At 40.7% G+C, this 21,394-nt stretch overlaps 1 protein-coding gene across 1 annotated transcript; it reads left to right on the top strand.

Moving 5' to 3' along the window:
* Positions 1-6,581: 6,581 nt before the first annotated feature.
* LOC125083987 (phospholipid-transporting ATPase ABCA1-like) lies at positions 6,582-21,213 on the top strand. The gene is made up of 6 exons (XM_047701047.1): positions 6,582-7,383; positions 8,789-9,025; positions 11,036-11,160; positions 15,459-15,648; positions 20,260-20,436; positions 21,163-21,213. Exons 1-5 carry the CDS (start codon positions 7,330-7,332, stop codon positions 20,395-20,397), a joined length of 744 nt encoding a protein of 247 aa, XP_047557003.1. The 5' UTR covers positions 6,582-7,329; the 3' UTR covers positions 20,398-20,436; positions 21,163-21,213.
* The last annotated feature ends 181 nt before the right edge of the window (positions 21,214-21,394 follow it).

Below are 21,394 nucleotides of genomic sequence, written 5' to 3'. Positions count from 1 at the left end.
GCAGTGTAGGAGGGGCAGTTCTCTTTTTCGTTTCTTCCTTATTTCTGCATGTTGGAATATGGGTGTAAAGGCTTGAATTCTTGGGTTATGAGGTAGAGGCCACATGCTGGAGATTGGACAACAGGAGAGAAGCAGCCTAGGTTCTGACACCATGGAATACCATGCTGAGAGTCTTGGACTGCCCATCTCTGGAGTTCTTTTACATGAGAAATCCTCTTCTAGTTTAAGCTACTGTTAAATGGGTTGCACGTGTAATTTTTTTAAATTAACATATAATATATTATTTGTTTCAGGGGTACAGGTCTGTGATTCATCAGTCTTACACAATTCACAGTGTTCACCATATCACATACCCTCCCCAATGTCCCATCACCCAGCCACCCCATCCTTCCTACCCCACTCCCCTCCAGCAACCCTCAATTTGTTTCCTAAGAGTCTTTTACAGTTTGTCTCCCTCTCTGGTTTCATCTTGTTTCATTTTTCCCTCCCTTCCCTTATGATCCTCTGTCTTGTTTCTCAAATTCCTCATATCAGTGAGATAATATGATAACCTGTAATAATCTTTTTTTTTAAAGATTTTATTTATTTATTTGATAGGCAGATATCACAAGTAGGCAGAGAGGCAGGCAGAGAGGAAGGGAAGCAGGCTCCCCGCTGAGCAGAGAGCTCGATGCGGGGCTCGATCCCAGGACCCTGGGATCATGACCTGAGCGGAAGGCAGAGGCTTTAACTCACTGAGCCACCCAGGCGCCCCGATAACCTGTAATCCTAATAGGAGTGTGACTCCTTTTTTTCCTCCATCTTTGCTTTCTATTGTTTTCCTTATATCTGTCATTTATACTACACTTGATCTTAGCCAAAAGGCCGAGAAGCGATATATCTGTCATTTATTAGTCACCGAACCCTTTGCCAAAATATACCTCTCAATGTGCTACAGAGCCCTCTTCCTCAGCTGTAGACCCCAGCATTTAAAACCAGAAGTAGACAGGACTGCCTATCTCATACTGTTAACTAAAACCCACTGTGCTTATTTCTTACCACACTTTCTTGAAGCGTGATGAAGTTCTTGTGCAAGGACTGGCAGCATCCCAAACGCCACACCAGTAAAGCTCTGATAGCAATGTAATGCCTAGAAGACCACACCCACGGATCCTCTTTCTGCCCCTGGTCAGGGGCTGAACGCAAACCAACCCTCCCCCATGATCACAAGCCGTCTGCCTGCTCTCTTGCATGTACCCCGTCACCATCTTCTCCTTATGAAATGGTTAAGTGTCCATCTTGGAGGCAGAGAGGTTGGTTGTTAAGTCTTGAGCTTCGCACCTCCCCTGGCTGTCAGTATCCAAAATAACTTTCTCCCTTCTCTTTTCCAAACCCTTATCTCTTGAGTTATTGGCTTTTCAGATAAACTCAAAAGTTGAGTTTATCTGACTGTTCTGCCACAGTGTTGGCAAACCCCGCAGCGTTGGCAAACCCAGCCAGTTCAATTTGTCCGGTCCCCTCCACAATCTCTGGGATGGAATTGTTGTACCTGAGTTTTTGCATCTGAGAGACCACCAAGGAGCCAACACTGATGCAATCACACGAGGGTTTATTTAACAAGCTTAAGCTTGGGCCCAAGTACACCCGACACAGCAGAGTAGTGACTTGGACCCCGAGCTTAGTTAAGGCAGGGGTATTTATGGGTTCCTGTTACTAAAGCAGGGTGGGGGTTTCTGGAACCAAAGCAGGGTGGGGCTTCCTGTTACTAAAGCAGGGTGGAGGGTCTCTGGAGCCAAAGCAGGGTAGGGGTTCTTGTTACTAAAGCAGTGTGGGGGTCCTTAGAACTAAAGTAAAGTAGGGGAAAGTTCAGCCCTTGGGCACAGGGGTCTGAGATGGCTGTACTTGTGCTAAGGCTAAACCTGAGGTGGGATGTCCTTAATTTTTCTCGGCCTCCACAGAATAATGGCCATAGCAGTGCACCAGGGCTTACTCATTTGTTTACTGAGTTAGCAGCTGTGATGTATCTTTCGGTAACAAATATGATTAAACCTGTTAATCAGCTTTTTAGTTTCTTCTTTTAGAGTTATCTTTGGAGAGTTCTTTGTTCTTTTGCTTCAGTGAGGACTAGTTCTTTAAGATGGCGTGGTAGTAATTCCAGGATCCCCTTTGCTTTGTGGACTTACTGTTGTCTGGATTTTGTTTCTTTTTCTTTTAACTTATAATTTTAGGGCAGGGTACATGGAAATTAAACCTTTGGGATTTGTATCTATAAAATGTGTTTTATTCTACCAGCCCTCTTGATTTATATTTTGGGTGGGTACAAAATTCTGCATTGGAAATAACTTTTCCTTATATTTTGAAGGCAGTGCTCCATTGTCTTATACCTTCTAGTAAGAAATTCATGCCATTTTGATTCCTAATTCTTTGTAGTGACTTGCTTGTTTCTGTCAGTCTCTTTGGAACCTTTTATGTTTTTCTCTATGTTCCTAGTGTTCTGAATTTCACGGTAATGTGCCATGGAGTAGATGTTTTTTGCATATGGTGTTCCTCACTCAGTGTAACCTCATAATGGGGGTACTCTTCAAACCTGAAAATTTTTTGTTTCTTGGATTTTTACATTCTTCATCTTTGGAACTTTTGTTTTTCAAACATTGTACCTCCATTTGATCTTCTAATTTTATTCTTTCTACTACTTTATATCTCTACTTTTTTGGTTTATGGTTTTGGGGATAAAGTACCACAATTTTATCTTCTCACTTATTTTAAACTTATACTTTTACAGTATTTATTTCCAAAAAGCTCCTTTTTTTTAATGCCTTCCCCAGATTATTTATTTCTCTCTCTCCCTTTTTAATCAGAATTAATATCCTCTTTTTGTTTCATGGGTTCATAATTTGTCTCAGAGGACATTAATTACAGATGTCTATTTTTTAGTTATTGTTGTGGGTCTTCTTCCTGAGTTCAAGTTTTATTATTATTTTTTTATCATTTGATTTGTTTTCAGCCATGATACTAGTATGCTAGTGTTTTTCCTAAAATAGTTTTGTATCTGTCATCCTTGGTAATAAACTCATATTTTTCAGTGAGACAAAAATTTTTTGAAAGCTTTTTGAGTATGGGTGTGACCTGTCAAATGGTGGGCTTCACTCTAGGGTTTTTGTAGGTTATCTGTTTATTTCATTGAGGAGGAAAACTCCCATTTGTTTTCACCCATAAGTCATTTTTTTAAAGTTTAGTCAGTTACCCCAAATGAGGAAATCCTTCCAGATTCCTGTCTGAGTTATAAGCCTTACTGCCAGTTTTCTGTGACCGAGGAGGGAAAAAAACTAGGTATCTCACTGTTGGTAAGTAGTCATTCACTTAATTTGTTTATGACTAGTTCTGACCCGCTCAGCTGTATCTCGAACTTCTGAATGTGGTTCACCTTTTTAAGACGATATTAAATAGGACCTGCTAAACTGTTGTAACAAATAGATACCAAATGTATAACGTCTCAGACACAACAGGATTTTATTTCTTGTTCCTTAAGAATCTAAAATGGGTTTTCCTCATTGGCAGGCAGCTCTTCCATCCAGAGTGAGTTACGGATCCAGACTTCTACCTAGTGGTTTTACCATCCGTGGACACCCTGTCATCAACTTCATCTAACCAGCAGAAGATGAAAATACTTAACAAATCACTATCTGTGATTCACTATCTGTGATTCATTATCACAGAAAAATTCATGGCTATAACTTAAAGAGGGAAATTATTGGTTAAGTGCTGCTAGGTGCTTAAGACAATCTCCTGTTCATGCATAGGTTTTTATCATCCTCAGAATCCTGTGAGTTCAACTTTATCTCCAAGTGAGGAGTGGGAAGTTTTGAGAGTATTACATTTCTTAGGTTCACTGCTGCTAAGTGGCACATTTGGGGTCTAAAGCCAGATTATAAAGCCAGTTCGTTTTACCATTTATTTTAAAAATATGAGTGGTAGAATATAGCCTTTAAGAACTGTTTAAAAACATGAAACGTTTTTATGTGACCTTTTGTTTTGAAACAAATCCTTGTATTGCCTAGAAGATACACAATGTATGTTGAAAATTATCATTGTATATCCTTGTATATCCTAAACTTTGGGCATAGTTGAAAACTAGGTAACTCTGGAATATTAAAATAGGCTAATGTGATATAGACCAACTGCATAGTTATTTTAGATTGAGTGGACTAAGGTTGCCTATCTAACATGAAACATGTATCATATACACCCAAAAGTAGGTGTAATATGTCAGTATACTTTAAAGAATAATACATTGAATGCCTATTACCCTGCCACCAAGAAAGAAATAAAATATTGTCAGTAATTTAGAAGCCCAAAATGTGTTCCTTTCAGGTCACATTTTCCTCCCTTACAACACCTTCCCCGACCTCTTTGCCTGAAGCAGCCATGACCCAGAATTTTGTGTTGATCATTGCATTCATTTTCTTCAAAATTCAACTACATTGCTGTGAAATGTGTAAACCTGGCGATTCACAGACCTGTACCCCTGGGGATAAAAATATATTATATGTTTAAAAAAATAATAATAAAATTTAAATTAAAAAAAAATTCAACTACATTGTGTATAACTCTAAATTTCATTGGTTTGCCTATTTTCGAACTTTCTAAAAGCAGACACTTTTGTCATTCTCTTAGTTGATTCTTAGCTTTGACATAAAGTTTTTGAAATCATGCATTTTGATGAAGTCAGTAATTGATACATATCTCTGCTATATGTTGTTCCATTGTCTGGATATATATTTGTACATTTGATATTATGAACAAAGATGTTTTGAGTTTTTTTAATAGATTGCTCCTGTTTCCATATGAAGAATTTCTCTATGGCAGGGATTTTTAAAAATATTTTATTTTATTTTATTTTTTATGAACATATAATATATTTTTATGGCAGGGATTTTTAACCTTTTTTATGCAATGGCATAAATGGCCATTGCACCCTTGGGAAGTCTTTCCTTTAAAAATATTTTATTACTTGAGAGAGCAGAAGATTGAGAGAGAGAGAGAGACCGTGCGCGCGTGTGGACATGCACACACGAGTGGGAGAGGAGGAGAGAAGGGGCAGAAGGAGAGCGAGAAGCAGTTTCTCCACTAAGCGTGGATCCAACATGGCCTCGATCCCTGGGCCCTGAGATCATGACCTGAGCTGAAGGCAGACGTTTAACCAACTGACCCACCCAGTCTCCCCAACCCTTTGGAAATCTTGTAGGCCTATGGAACTGTAGGGACTGAGGTCAGGTCACTTCAAGATGGGCCACGTTGGTGTAAAGATTATTTTGAGCTGAAGGCAATCAGGACCCTGCAGGCACAAGAGAAACTTTTGCCCTTCTCTTAAGTACATAGAAAAATCCAAAGATCTTTGCCAGCATAAGGGTTATTACCAGAGATAAATTTTATCTGAGTTGACCCATCTGTATGGAAGGACAAACATCTGATTACCAAATGTCTGCTCTTCTTACTGCCCTATTAATTGCATTCTTTTCCTGTGAAGTTCTAGAACCCTACACATTTCTCTTCAGTTCAGGATGACATATGTACCTCATTTTGCCTCTTCAGAATTTCCATATCTATTTGGATTCGTACATATGCTATTAGATTTAGTTTTCTCCTGTTATTCTGTCTCTTGTCAATATGATTCTTAGTCCACCTAGAAGAACCCTTGGAGAGGAGAGGAATTCTTGCTCCCTTATACAACCCTAATGTTTCACATGCTTAGCAAATACACAGGTTTGCAAAGAAAACATATACAGCTAAAATGATCAAAATATGAAAGTAAATTCTTTTAAAGTTTATTTATTTATGTAATATCTACACCCAACATGGGGCTCAAACTCACAACCCCAAGATCTAGTCACATACTTTTCTTTTTTTTTTAATTTTTTATTTTTTTCAGCATAACAGTATTCATTATTTTGGCACCACACCCAGTGCTCCATGCACTCCGTGCCCTCTACAATACCCACCACCTGGATCCCCCAACCTCCCACCCTCTGCCCCTTCAAAACCCTCAGATTGTTTCACATACTTTTCTAACTGAGCGAGCCAGGTGCTCCTGAGAATAAATTATTGATACAGAATCATTGGATTTGACAGCTATCGTAATGTAAATAGTGATGAGCATAAAAGAAATTTGTGTATGTTTGTAACACTTCTGGATGTAATTTGACAATATCTATGATATTTATTGGTCACAAAGTCATTGGTCCTATTAATAATACTGTTTTTTGTTGCCTACATTCATACTTAAAGGAAATGCTTATTTTCAGTTAGAAGTTGGTGACAGTTGTTAAAAAACAAAATTCAACCGAGTAAATTTTGAAGATATAATTGCCTTTATTAAATGATTCATGATGGGGGATCTGGCTGGCTCATCAGTTAAGCAGCCAACTCTGGATTTTGGCTCATGTCCTGGTTTCAGGGTTCTGGAATGGAGCCCCACATTGGGCTCCACACTCAGCAGGGAGTCTGCTTGAAGATTCTCTCCCTCCCTCACCGTCTGCCTCTTTTTCTGCTTGCACCTGTTCTCTCTTAAATAAATCAGTTTTTAAAAAGATTCATGAATTGGGCAGTAAGTGGAGGGATGCTCTGAAGAGGTGTACAAGAAGTAAGGTTTTTATAGGGATGAGGGTGGGGCAAGAGAATTATAAACAAAGGAAGAGAAAGGATTGTTCAAGGCAAGGTCACTTTCTCTTGGTGCGGGTGGTGGAAGAGCAGGGATTCTTCTGCAGGTTACCTCATCTTTAGGGGCTTGGAGAGGGCCACGTGACAGTCTTAGTGGCACCTATCTGAAAATTCCTGACTGACCAGTTAAGATTACATTTCTGGGAAAGGGTGATATTGCAATTAGATATTAAGTCCTAGTTTACGGACTTGGGGCCTTAACTGAACTGATGCCATTTTGGGCCTGCGTTTTTAATTAGTTTTTTTTTTTTTTAACACAATAGAGATGTAATTTTTTTCCCATCTAAGTTACCAGACCCTCTGTATTGTACCATAGAAACCTTGGGGATCTGTGTACTGGAAGCACTGTGTTAGAGTATGTAGCTAGGAATGGAATTGCTGGGTCATAAGATACGTACCATATTCATCTCTACTAAACAATGACAAACCATCTTACAAATTCATGCCCTTACTCATAGTGTATGGGTTTTTTTCTGGCCAATTTGTCCATTTGGTCTGATGAGTATGAAGATGCATTTTTACACCTTACATAAGAAATAGGTATCAAGTAAAGGCTGGAGGAAATTATACGTGTGCAAAGGCAATAACCCACTTGATGGTGTTCCTACATCGTTTTGTCCAAAGGTCCAGCTCATGCAGCTCTGCAGAAGGAAGCAGGAGAGATCCATCCAGTGCTGTCTGAACTGGGTAGGAAGGAGGGCAGTAGCTCTATGTGTGAACTTTAGATGCCTGTATTTTGGTGACATCCTTGGCTAAGTACCTTCATGCAATATTCTAAGGGCCACTAGATGGTGGTATAGACTACTTTTCCTTCATTAAAGCAGGAACTAGCCTGTGCTATTTTTCTGTAATTTTTGAGTTCCTTTAATTTAAGCTATAGTCATTTAGTGTGGAGTTACCTCACAGTTCCCTTTTTTGCTGTGTGCATGATACAGGATTATTTACTAGAAGAGAAACATTTCAGTAAAGGATGCTGACAGAAATTCAAGTTTAAAAATTGAAGATGTGAAGATGTAATTGGCCTTATTCAACAAGTCATGAATTGGGCAGCATCTCTTGAGTAAATAGCTATGTGGAAAAGTTGTGCAAAATGGAATAGGCAGAAGGAGGGTGGGGCAAGGAGGTTATTAGCAAAAGAAAAGACAGGATTGTTTCAGTTTTCATTCAGTGTTTCTTAAGTTTTCTACTCATGTTAGTGAATATTTTTGTTAAGCATCTGTTGTGTGTTGAGCATTGAGTTGTTCTTCAGCTTGTCAACATGTCTTGATATTTCTCTAACAGCCTCCTAGTTGCTAGTCTTCTTGGAATTAGTAGTAGGAAAGATTTGTGTGTAACTCAGTATTAAATATAGTATGATTTTATTTGAAGTTATTTGTATTTAAATTGTTTTTATTAGTAAAACACATGAACATATGTGTTTAATATATATTATTATATCCCTTTTTAGATATCTTGTATTAATTGGCTTTTTGTTTTGCATTTAAAAGTGAATTCTAGTGCCAGTTTATTTAAAATGTTTAAACATTTTAAGTTTCTCATTAATAAATATAATTATTTCTTGAAATAGTCTTTGCCGGTCTATTGCTTTGAGTAATTTCTGTGCCTTCCAGCTGGTGTTGGAGAGAGATGTTATGGGAGAAATATTTTTGTAACTTTTGCTACTTATTTTAGATTGCTACTAAATATGTTGGTTTTTTCCCTGCATATAAAATGAGATACTTTCTAGCTTAAAACAGTCATGCACTTAGTTTGTGATATATTTTTTTCATGAAGTTCCTCTTTCAAATGATCCATTATCCACTGTTCTCCAGTATATTTCTTTTCACTTCTACAAACTGCCATAGATACCTACTGAGTAATTAATTCATTTTAATGTATTTTAGCTTTACTTGACCATCATTATTTTTAACAGCATCTTTATAATTTTTTTCATGTATATATGAGAAATAATTTACATTTCTCTGATTTCTTGTGAATTCAGCATCTTTCCATAATTTCGTAGGTCATATTGTTTTCATTTTTCGAGATCTCACTTTATTACTATTGCCCAATTTTCTGTTGTATTGTTCAACTTTATATTACTGATTTGAAGTCTTGCTGGAGAAGCCTGGAAAAGAAGAGCAAGGCGGTATCAAAACAGCCTCAGATAATAGGTGACCTTTGGTGTTGGCTTCCTGCAGAATCCAGAGAAACAGACCTGCTCAGCGGGATGGACGGCAAAGGCTCCTACCAGGTGAAGGGCTGGAAGCTCACACAGCAGCAGTTTGTGGCCCTTCTGTGGAAGAGGCTGCTGATTGCCAGATGGAGTCGGAAGGGATTCTTTGCTCAGGTGACAAAGTGCTGCTCTAGGCCGGCAACTCTGGCTTTACGGGTGGGCTGCAGGCTCCCTGACCAGTGAAGGCAGGAGAGGGTTGTGGGTATGGGGTGGATGCTGGAGCCAGACTTTTCATCTTTCAATCCCAGTCCTGCTTCCTGTCACTCACGCATCTGTGGTCAAGTTACTTTTCTGTGCCTCCTTGTCCTCATCTTTAGAAATGAAGATAATGTGCCTATGACCTAGGGTTGTTATGAGGATTCAAATGAGTAAGTGCTTAGAGTGGGCCTGGCATTAAGTAGTGCTGTGTGTGTGTGCACATTTGTGTAAGTTTTATGGTAGAGGACAGCGTAAAAAGACAGATGTAACTGTCCCTCAGAAAAATATACTGCTTAAAATATAAATAATTAGAAATTGTACCAGTCACACAAGCATGCTTAAAGATGATCTTGAGAAGAACATGTACTAGCAACGGGCCTCTGGTGGAGAGAATGGTACACATCCTGGAAGCTGAGCAGCTGGGAACACCTGGCTGGCTCCTGGCGAACACCAACCACCTGCTTCCCTTTTTCGTTGTCTCCCCTGCCTCAGAGAAAGCCTGCTGTTAAGGTAATCCCTTTAAGTGCGCTTGCTCAACTACTAATTCCTTGCTGGTTGACCAGGCACACCCTACTCTTCTTGTTTTCCCATAAGACTTATGATCAACATATGACTCAAATTCCTTCTTGTTTACCTACAAGACCTATGGCTACTGTATAACCTTCTTCTCCTTTGTTGGTTGTTACCTTGTATCTAATAAATACCGGACTGAGGAGTTTTTCCAGCCACAGTCCTTTCAGTTGTTGTCCCCTGCTCACTCTCTGTTACAGCTGACGTGTTTGTGCCTCCTTCTCCTGTGTGCCAGTTTAGAAAAATTGGCTGGGCAAATTCAGTTTTCATAACCTGAGACACACTTGACATATAAACTTTTTCGAAACGTGACTTTTCTCTAAGTTGATGTTTAACTGCAAATTGATAGAAAGGTAGCCAGACAGGTCAGAAAAAAATGGGAAAACAGAAAAGACTCGTTACACTGCTGCCTATGTGTTGGTGTTTCCATGCTAAGGCACTTGGTGAGTAGGGATAAAATTATCCTGCTGTATAAAATCGAGAAGTACAGAGAAAGCATCTGCAGAAATTCTTCCCTGCAGACTATGTGGGTAATGCAGAGAGTATGAGTTTGGAGCACAGAGACCTGGGTTTGAATTCTGGTTCTGCCACTTACTGGCTGTGTGACTTGGGCAAGTTACTTAGTCTCTTGGAGATCGATTACTTTGTTTTTTGATTGGTGATAGGGTTGTAACAATAATGAAATGAGATAATTGTCATATAGTATTTTCTCAGAAAGAAGGATTTTGGTAATGACGCTGTTTGAAGCCATTCCATGGTGACAGTGGTTGCTGTTCCCTTTCAGAGCGTGGGATCTGACAGGGTCAGTTGGTCTTGGTCTGTAGATTACAAGTGAGATTACTGAGGCCACAGCAGGAGTGACTTCCTGTGGATACATTTGTGGCAGACACAGAACCAGGCTTTGTGTCTTCTGGCTCCTGGTGCAGAGCTGGTTCTGTCAGCCTTTCTCTGAGCTGAGCTGGGCTCATGGCCCATCGTGGTCTTTCTTGGGTCTTCAGAGGGAAGAGGGTAGGACCCAGTGTTCTGAGTCCCGCTGACATGTGACCACCATTTTCTCTGTAAAGTTTTGAGCTTCATGTCTCTGCTGGGTGGCCACAGCCTCTGGCTTTGTGCTGTCAGCCTCCAGAAATGCTCTGGAGGGAGGAGTTTTGGTTTCAGGATCTGCTGCTTCCCACCTGCCATGAATACCTTGGTGGCGCTTTGTTCTGGGTCCTGTGGCACTCACTTGCATGCTGCCTGGTCTGGGAGGCTGGCTGGACTGTTAGGGGCTTGGGCCAGGCCCCTTTCTCTGACATTTGCCCTTGTTTTTTGTTTTTTCTTTGCCATTTCCTTTCCCCCTCTCTCCCCTGGTTGTAGATCGTCCTGCCAGCTGTGTTTGTCTGCATTGCCCTGGTGTTTAGCTTGATCGTGCCCCCCTTTGGCAAGTACCCCAGCCTGGAACTTCAGCCTTGGATGTATAACGAACAGTACACATTTGTCAGGTACGTGTTTGCTTTCTGTGCCCCAGGAGAGAAGAGAGCTCAGGCAGACCAAGTGTTGACACTGCTGAGGGCCAAGGGGAGGTGGACTCAAGAATTGCACGGTGGAATAGATTTTATCAGCTGTTCTAAAGCCCCGACACAAACTAATATCGTATGCAAAGAATGGCAGCGATTAAACCTGAAATGATAGTCCTCTGTTGTCATATTTGAACTTTATTCCTCTTTATACTGGTATTGCCAGGTACAGTTATATGTATTTTTTTTTATTTTTTTTAAAGATTTTATTTATTTATTTGACAGAGAGAAATCACAAGTAGGCAGAGAGGCAGGCAGAGAGAGAGGAGGAAGCAGGCTTCCCGCTGAGCAGAGAGCCCGATGCGGGGCTCGAACCCAGGACCTGGGAGCATGACCTGAGCCGAAGGCAGCGGCCCAACCCACTGAGCCACCCAGGCGCCCCCAGTTATATGTATTTTAAGAAAATAATCTGCCCTTCTAAAATCTATGATTAAGTTATTAATGTATTTGGATATTTATAGCTATGTTAATTTTGTGGTTGTGTTAAAGTATTTGTACACACTGTACCTCCAGGAAGTTAATGCTTTGTTTTCTCCACAATGTAATTCTTGCACTTTTTATCTGTTAAGTTTTAGATATTAGCTAGTATTTGTTCTTTAGACAAAAATACCCCTTACTTACAACAAACAATCCGACACTTCAAACGAAAGGTTATAGGAATTTCGTAATCTTGTCAGGCAGAATTTTGTTTTTTCATATCTGTAGGATTTATAAATCTTTGGGTGGGGAAAAACTTGTCAGTGATATAAAAATCAAGGAAATTTGAGATGTCCAGGTTGCTTGGTTTAATGGTGAAGGGTCCAACTCTTGATTTGGCTCAGGTCGTGATGTCAGAGTTATGAGATCAAGCCCTGTGTCAGGGTCTGGGCTCAGTGGTCTGCTTTAGATTCTCTCTCTCCTTCTCCCTGTGCTCCTTCTCTCCACACTCACAATCTCTTTCTCTAAAACAAGTAAATGTTTATAAAAAGAACAAGGAAGCTTTCTTTTAAAACAGTTATACTTTATGTATGTAGTATACTATATATAGTGTATACACATTGTATACACATAAAGTATACATATAGTGTGTAGTATGTATAGTATATATATACACATATAGTATTTATACTATATTTATTAGTGTGTATGTATGTGTATATATAGCATAGTGTGTGTATGTATATGTGTGTGTACATATATAGTATATATACTATAGTGTAGTGTGTGTGTGTGTTTGTGTGTGTATGGCTCAGATTTACTTTATTCTTTCTTTTCCAGGCTCACCTTGTGTTGCTCATGGCTGTAGACCATGGGCTTATCTCATGTTTATAATCTGTGCTCATTATTGTTTGTATTTTTTAGTTGTTCATGCAGATAAAATCTGCCTGACCTTTGTAGAAAGTCCTGGTTGTCAGTGCCTCAGTGAATAATTGTGAAAGTACTTTTGAAATATTGATCCTTACTAAGTTTGTGAAAGTAGTCCATGCCCAGAGGGGGCCTTAAACTCATGACCCTGAGATGAAGACTTAAGTAAGATCAGGAATCGAACGCTTAACTGACTGAGCCACCTAGTTGCCCCTGAAAGTCCTTTTGAAGTACAGATCCTTAATAAGTTTCTTTACTTAACATTAAAATACATATGTAAATGTGTATTATGTATGTGTGTTTGTACAGATATATGTGCACACATACACCCAACTTACACGTATTTATATAGTCCCCATTCTAGATTGCTGGTTATCATACTGATATCAAATGTATGGCTAGTGTCTAAGGTCCTTATAGGTGAGACTGTGTTTTACTCATCTTTGTGTTAAGAACCTAACACTCAGGAGGTGTTTAATAAAGTGTTTACTTTGAAAAACTTTACCTCCTAGTTCCCATTTTTTTTTAAAGATTTTATTTATTTGACAGAGAGCTTACAAGTAGGCAGAGAGATAGGCAGGGAGAAAGGGGAAAGCAGGCTCCCCACTGAGCAGAGAGCCTGATGTGGGGCTCGATCCCAGGACCCTGAGATCATGACCTGAGCCAAAGGCAGAGGCTCAACCCACTGAGCCATCTAGGCACCCCCCAGTTCCTGTTTTTAATGAATTACTGAACTGGCTGCTTCTTATGTACCCACAGTGATGACACTCCTGAGAATGTGGGCACCCAGGAACTCTTGAATGCCCTCAGGAAAGATGCTGGCTTTAGGATCCAACATATAGAAGGAAAACAAATCCTCTGAGTGCTGTTTTAGACCCTCCTTTACTGGCTTCTTGTCATTGTCACTTGGTTTCCTCTCTAATATTGCATTTATCAGCTGCATGACACACTGTTAACTAGCATCATTTGCCATTTGAATCATTTTGTTTATTTTTAAAAAGCTAGTAAAGTAACCTAATCAGAACATCTAGAAACGAACATTTGGAGGATGTTCTAAAATCTTGCAAAATGAATCATTATAGCTGTTTTTTTTTTTTTTTTTTTCTTTTACTGCGATAGCACATTAATATTTAATTTAAGAGCACTTTATACTTACGGGTCAGATGCTTTCCACTAAATCTTGTACCTAAGTTTTGCAATGGGCTGCTCCATTATATATAATTTTTGGTTTTGCTTATAAGCCTTTTCACTTTGACAACCTGAAAACATGATATATTCACTTTTTATGAAAATGCATATTTTCTTCTTTTAACATGTATTTTTTATGACCTTTTCTTTAAAATCCTCTTTTAAGGCACTGTATCAACAAATTTGGTGAATGTTCATACCCCTCAAGGTGTCTGAAGGGGAGGCCAAAGGGATCACTGATAAAGACAATGACAAGAGATAAAGAGCTTATGAGAGCCCAGTGCTGGTAGAGGTGGGTTCAGTTGTCCAGGTTAGAAAGACAAAAGAGGCATGACCCTGATTTGAATGCTATAGCTTTGATGAAGAGCACCATTGATGTGTATTAGAGGCAGTCTGAAGACAAGATCTCTGTGCTGACAAACTCACTGAAATTCGGATTTGAAGTTTTTCAAAAAGTGGTATAATTAAGGGAGATTTGAGTAGGACACCTACCAGTGGCTCTTAACTTTATCTCAGCCAATCATCTTTTGGAGGTTTTAGAGTATGAGCTTCGGGAGGGCACCGTGTCTTACTTTGACTTTTCCATCAAGTTACAGTGCCTTAGAGAGAACTAGAGAGCAGTACACAGATCTGTTCCTTTGATGTTTTTAGTACACAGAAGAATAACATAAAGAGTGTGGCTATGCATTGTAGAATCTTGGAACTGGAAGGGATATTAGAAATGACATGTTTGAACATGTCATTTTGTACTTTTATTTTACTGGTGGAGAAGTTAAGACCCAAGAGGGCAAGCATGTTGGTGATGGTCCACAGTGATTCGGAGCTCGCGTCAGGTGTAAAGGCCTCGTGATTCTTGTGGACAACCTAGCGCTTCATGTACTGAGCACCCTCACTGCGTCCCCTCCAAACCCCAATTCTGTACTCATTTTAAAACATAAAGCAAATCTTGCCATTCTGCGCCAGATTCACAGCACATTGAGCATAACATGCAGACTCCTTCCCAGGCCCATGTCATCTGGCACCTGCTTCGCTCCACCCGTCATCTCCCATCATTCTCCCTCCTACCTCATCCCGTCCCATCTCAGTGCCTTCCTGCTGCTCCTCAAACATGGAAGTTCTTTTCTTTTGAGGGACTTTGTAGTTTTTACCTTCTATTGGCTTTGCCTGTAGTGTTTTCTCTCCCCAAATCTTTCCCTGGCTGCTGCTTTCTGATCATTCATGCCTCAGAAGAAGTATCACCCTCCTAGGAAGAAGTAGTCTGTCTTCCCCTGATTCACTGTTCTCTTATTTTGCTTTATTTTTGGCTGAGTGACATTTGCTTTCTGCCAAAATCCTCTACAGGAGGTAGGGACTTTGTCTTGTTCACCCCAGACTCTCAAAGATGCAGAACACTGTCTGGTACATAGTACATGCTCAATGAGTATTTACTGAGTGAACACTAGGGCAAGAGACCAAATGCTGGCAGACTGGATTGACTGGAGTTTGGCACATGAGCGTTTAGGGCCTCTTTGTGTTCCTTCATCCTTAACTGTAAAGTGAGTTTGCAGCTTACAGGTCTGTGGGGAGAGCAAACAAATGGTGAGGGCACAGATGCCTGTTTGTGGTTGTTATTGATTGGTCTGTGCTCCCGAGGCTCCAGGAAAGGCCAGGTCCTCTCAGGTGATGCTACCTTTGATGTCCTCCCTTTGCAGAAACATGCCCTGCTCTGTGGGGGAGGAGGAGTGGACCACCGCCCCGGTCCCCCAGACCATCGTGGACCTCTTCCAAAATGGGAACTGGACGATGGAGAACCCCTCACCCACCTGCCAGTGTAGCAGTGACAAAATCAAGAAGATGTTGCCGGTGTGTCCCCTGGGGGCAGGGGGGCTGCCTCCTCCACAGGTGAGTCGCTCTCCGTGTGACTGAGCAGATGGCAGTGCAGGTGGGCTGGGAGCTTCTGCTGGGGAGGAAGGAATGGCTGACCTATCCTGTCAGGGGGTTGACTTTCAGTCTTCAGCTTCTTCTTTTTTTTTTTTTTTATTTTCAGTGTAACAGTATTCATTGTTTTTTGCACCACACCCAGTGCTCCATGCAATATGTGCCCTCCTTAATACCCACCACCTGGCTCCCCCCAACTTCCCACCCTCCGCCCCTTCAAAACCCTCAGGTTGTTTTTCAGAGTCCATAGTCTCTCATGGTTCACCTCCCCTTCCAATTTCCTTCAACTCCCTTCTCCTCTCCATCTCCTTATGTCCTCCGTGTTGTTCCTTATGCTCCACAAATAAGTGAAACCATATGATAATTGACTCTCTCTGCTTGACTTATTTCACTCAGCATAATCTCTTCCAGTCCCGTCCATGTTGCTACAAAAGTTGGGTATTCATCCTTTCTGATGGAGGCATAATACTCCATAGTGTATATGGACCACATCTTCCTTATCCATTCGTCCATTGAAGGGCATCTTGGTTCTTTCCACAGTTTGGTGACTGTGGCCATTGCTGCTATAAACATGGGGTACAGGTGGCCCTTCTTTTCACTACATCTGTATCTTTGGGCTAAATACCCAGTAGTGCAATTGCAGGGTCATAGGGAAGCTCTATTTTTAATTTCTTGAGGAATCTCCACACTGTTCTCCAAAAAGGCTGCACCAACTTGCATTCCCACCAACAGTGTAAGAGGGTTCCCCTTTCTCCACATTCTCTCCAACACACGTTGTTCCCTGTCTTGCTAATTTTGGCCATTCTTACTGGTGTAAGATGGTATCTCAATGTGGTTTTAATTTGAATCTCTCTAATGGCTAGTGATGATGAACATTTTTTCATGTGTCTGATAGCCATTTGTATGTCTTCATTGGAGAAGTGTCTGTTCATATCTTCTGCCCATTTTTTGATATGATTATATGTTTTGTGTGTGTTGAGTTTGAGAAGTTCTTTATAGATCCTGGATATCAACCTTTTGTCTGTATGTCATTTGCAAATATCTTCTCCCATTCCATGGGTTACCTCTTTGTTTTGTTGACTGTTTCCTTTGCTGTGAAGAAGCTTTTGATCCTGATGAAGTCCCAAAAGTTCATTTTCGCTTTTGTTTCCTTTGCCCTTAAGACATATCTTGAAAGAAGTTTCTGTGGCTAATATCAAAGAGGTTACTGCCTATGTTCTCCTCTAGGATTCTGATGGATTCCTGCCTCACGCTGAGGTCTCTTATCCATATCGAGTTTATCTTTGTGTACGGTGTAAGAGAATGGTCGAGTTTCATTCTTCCACATATAGCTGTCCAATTTTCCCAGCACCATTTATTGAAGAGACTGTCTTTTTTCCAGTGCATATTTCTTCCTGCTTTCTTGAAGATTATTTGACCATAGAGTTGAGGGTCCATATCTGGGCTCTCTACTCTGTTCCACTGGTCTATGTGTCTGTTTTTATGCCAGTACCATGCTGTCTTGGTGATCACAGCTTTGTAGTAAAGCTTGAAATCAGGTAACGTGATGCCCCCAGTTTTATTTTTGTTTTTCAACATTTCCTTAGCAATTCGGGGTCTCATCTGATTCCATACAAATTTTAGGATTATTTGCTCCATTGAGCTTAATTCTTATCAGAGAGAATAGCACGTGGGTTTTGAGGGGAAGGGACTTGCTCTGCAAGTTCCTCTACCTTAGTGTAACTGTTTCTCTATTTTGAAAAGTCAGCCTGGCTTTCTTACTTGTTTGAATTAAAACCAGATCTCAGCACTCTGGATCCATGGGCTGTGGAAGGCACAGTCTGGTTTCTCCCACTGAGGTAATGTGACACAATATCTTGTGACAGACCCGGCTCCATCCCTGGTTGTGCCACAGATGAGCTGGTGACCTCAGACAGGCCGCTCAGCCCCTGGGCCTGTTTCCTCACCTCTGAATTAGGGAGGCAGGCCCACGAGACTTCTGTGGGTCTTAAAACTCTGACATTCTCTGAGACTGTGAGTGTGGGGAGCAGTTCTGAGCCTTTTTCTGAGAACAGTTTCAGGAAGAGGCTTGCTTGTAGTCTCCCTCTGTTGCTTTATCAGCATCTAGGTTGCAGGGTGGGGACAAGCAATTGTAAATGGGTGTGAGAACTTAAGCCCTGGTTACTTCTCTTTAAAGTTAAGGGTGAATCTATTCGTCATTATAACTCCAGTGAACCAAAGAAGTCACCGGGTGTAGTCAGTGATACTGCTTCCTGAGAGCCTTGGTGACTGTAACGAGTCATGTTCCACTGTCTATTGTTGAATAGCTCAGGATAATTTCCTGGGGGACATCTTGGCTTGGCATAAGTGAATGGCCAATGGTGAGGGCAGAATGGACTAGACCTCGGTGTTTGGCTGATGGCTGCACCTTGGCTCTGTGGCAGGGTCTGGTCATACTGTGATCCACTTTCTAGGGACATGTGTCACTGTTATCCATTTTGTTTTCTGCTCCAGTTGTGCTACCTAAAGACACATGTGCTTTCTTTAAATTTGCAGAGTTCTAGTTTAGTCATGTTATGAAATAAGGTGATTTTTAAATTGGTTTTATTCAAAGTATGAGTTTCCTGTCCTAGTTATACTTTTCTTCCAAATCAGATTCCCAGAGGGTTGTGTGGATTCCAAGACACATTTTCCAGTTTTCACTTTTTACATGGACCAAAGACGGATTGAAGAAATGGTATTAAAACTACCTATTTTCCTTGTTTTTTCAACCCATTTCTTCCTTTGTGCTTTGAAGGATCAGGTGGGACTTAAGAAGAAGAGGAGGAATCCTTGAAGTCTTTTCGTACCTCCTGGAAAATGAGATACCTTATACGGCTGCCTCAAAGCTTAGCTCTGTCACTGTTTCCCAGTTTTCCTCCTTTGTCTTTTCCCCAAGAGCTGGTACCCATAGAACTCTGAACAGTGCAAAGTGGGACCCCTAAAGTGGCCCTTCTGCTAGGAAAGCACCATAGCTTTCTATCCAGCCCTCTCTAGCTTACTGTGGTCAGTGTCCTTCACTGTTTTGGCTCCCCAACTGCCTGCTTGAGACCTGTGTTCAGGCCTGAGCTACCAAGGTCAGAGGAGCATCAGAGACAAATAACCATTCTTTCCTCAGTGTCCATAATCAGGCTCAGGTCTCTTCTCTTTCCCACTGGAGCTTCTCTTAGCAACCTGGGCAGGAACTGTTAGAGTCAAAAGTTTGCCAGAATCCATTAGAGGTGGCTGTGATGTAACTTTCACAGATTCTAACTTTGAATTTTCTTTGAAGAAGAAATATCTAAATGAAACATGTAAATATTCATGTGGAGTCTGCTGCTGAGTGGTGGTATTTTCCACACTGTCTACATTTTATATCAGGTTGTTATATAGGTTTGGTGGGTTTTGCCTGGGTGCCAGTAATTCTCAGTCACTTCCTCTGAGTCAAAAGATTCCAGTAAGCAAGTAAAGAAACACTTGAAGTTGGCCAGCGTACTTTAACCCAAGACTTGTCAGGAAGGTGGGCCCCGAGTTGCTGGTATGTGGGAATTATCGTAGGTCACTCAGATCATAAAGCAGCTTATTTACAAAGTCATCACTAGTATTTAGTAATCTTGTGGCAGCCAGGACTGAGCTACTCTATTTAATATTTCAAAGTGTCTATCTTGTATATGGAGCATAGCAGTTATTCTTTCTCTTCTACACAGTATCAGTATAGGTCATTAGGAATTTTATAAAAGAGCCTTTGTGGGATGCCTGAGTGGTTTAGTCAGTTAAGCATCAGTCTTTGGCTCAGGTCACGATCCCAGGGTCCTGGGATTGAGCCCCACGTGGGGCTCCCTGCTCAGTTGGGAGGCATTTCTCCTTCTCCCCCTCCTCCATTTGTGCTCTTTCTCTCTGTCTCAAATAAATAAAAAAATCTTAAAAAAGAAGAGACCCTTTGTAATGGGCTTATAGGATCATTCTTATAACCAGAGTCTTAGAATTTCTTTTTTTCTTTTAGAACTTCTGTGTCTAGTAGATTGATATACTATATATTATTGTTTTAAGTTTATCTATAGCTGGAAGAATTTCAGTAGTTTCACATTAATATTTCTGTACTTACTAAGTTTTTAAGCCATATTTTATGTGTGAGAAGTTACAACCTGCAGCTCTTATAAGGTCAGGAACAGTGGATCAGAGTGAATGCCATTTGGCCACTCTCAGGCCAAGCAGGGGGAGCAGCAGAGGGAGAAGAAGAGGGAGGAGCAGACTTTCCACTGAGCAGGGAGCCCGATGTGGGGCTGGGTCCCAGGGTCCCAGGATCATGACCTGAGGTGAAGGCAGATGCTTAATCCACTGAGCCATGCAGGTGCCCCAGTACTGGACTTTTTAACCCAGTGAGATGTTATGCATTTGTTTTTCAGATTTTTGACTTGAAAATAATCATGTTTAAACTCTGAGTAAAAGAAATGTATTTATTGAACAGATGTTTCTCCCTGGGCTATTCATCAGGTGTGTGTGTGTGTGTGTCCTCCTTGATTGTGTTCTCAGCTGCATCAGTGACTCTTCAGATCTTCACTGACTTTCTCTCTGCAGGAGGAGCATGTCATGGACATCCTTGTGTCCATCTGTGTCATCTTTGAGATGTTCTTCGTCTCAGCCATCTCTGTTGTGTTCCTGATCCAGGAGTGGGTCCGTGAGGTAGAGCACGGGCAGTTCATCAGCAGAGTGTAGACTGTCACATACTGGCTCTCCAGTTTTGTGTGGGACATGGTAAGAACACCCACCTGCTGCTGCTTTCTAAATCTCCGTGTCAGGGCTATGGATTGGATGAAAGAGCCCCTGTCTCTTCTAAGCGTTCTAGCTAATCTAAACATGAATGAAAAAGGGAAAGGCAGAAGCAGCTGTACGTTTTCATGACACAGAGCTGATCTTATGCCAGAGAGAATATCTGTTTACACCAACTGCAAATAACACTACTGTCACCTAATTTGCTAAGTGACAACTTTTAACGGAACACTGAGGTAGAAGACTCTTAGTCAAAACTCAAAACCTCTCTGATAGGTTTTTACCTCCAGAGTTAGGATGTTGTTTGCCTCACTAGGAAATGTATCTGTCTTTTGAATTCTTGAGGACCAGGTAAGTGAGAGGTGAGTATGCTTCCTGTTTTTCAGTTTTCTCTCAGGCAGCTAATAATTTAATATGTTGTATTTGCAATATATATTGGAAACATAAAATCATATAGCTATAAATATAGACTACCATGAGATCCTGGAAGTACCAAATATAGTTTAAGAATGCTGAGGTACTCAACTAAAATAAAAAAGTTTTCTGGTAGAAAAATCCTAGTACATCTGTGACAGCAGTACTAAAGTAATTCTCCTTGTAGGGTTATTAGAATGCTATTTACTTGAAGTAACTTAATACTTACAATAAAGACAGCATATTTATTTATTTGTTTAATTTATTTTTTAAAAGATTTTTTTCTTTATTTGACAGAGAGAGTACAAACAGGGGAAGCAGCAGGGAGAGGGAGAAACAGGCTCCCGCTAAGCAGAGAGCCCAATATGGGGCTCGATCCCAGGACCCTGGGATCATGATCTGAGCCAAAGGCAGCCGCTTAACTGACTGAGCCACCCAGATGCCTCAAGACAGTGTATGTATTATTGTCTCATTACCTTATAGCAACACAATAGTTCCAGGTAAGAGGATACAAATATAAAACACAAAA

This window comes from Lutra lutra, chromosome 13 (genome assembly GCF_902655055.1).
Source record: "Lutra lutra chromosome 13, mLutLut1.2, whole genome shotgun sequence".
In the NCBI taxonomy this organism is placed as follows: domain Eukaryota; kingdom Metazoa; phylum Chordata; class Mammalia; order Carnivora; family Mustelidae; genus Lutra; species Lutra lutra.
This window is presented reverse-complemented; position numbering and strand designations above follow the sequence as displayed.

Coding starts and splice junctions, on each gene's coding strand:
- LOC125083987 (XM_047701047.1), top strand. CDS start 7,330: ATGCAGCTCTGCAGAAGGAAGCAGGAGAGATCCATCCAGTGCTGTCTG. Junction 9,026..11,035: donor GGAAGGGATTCTTTGCTCAG/GTGACAAAGTGC, acceptor CCCTGGTTGTAG/ATCGTCCTGCCAGCTGTGTT. Junction 11,161..15,458: donor GAACAGTACACATTTGTCAG/GTACGTGTTTGC, acceptor CTCCCTTTGCAG/AAACATGCCCTGCTCTGTGG.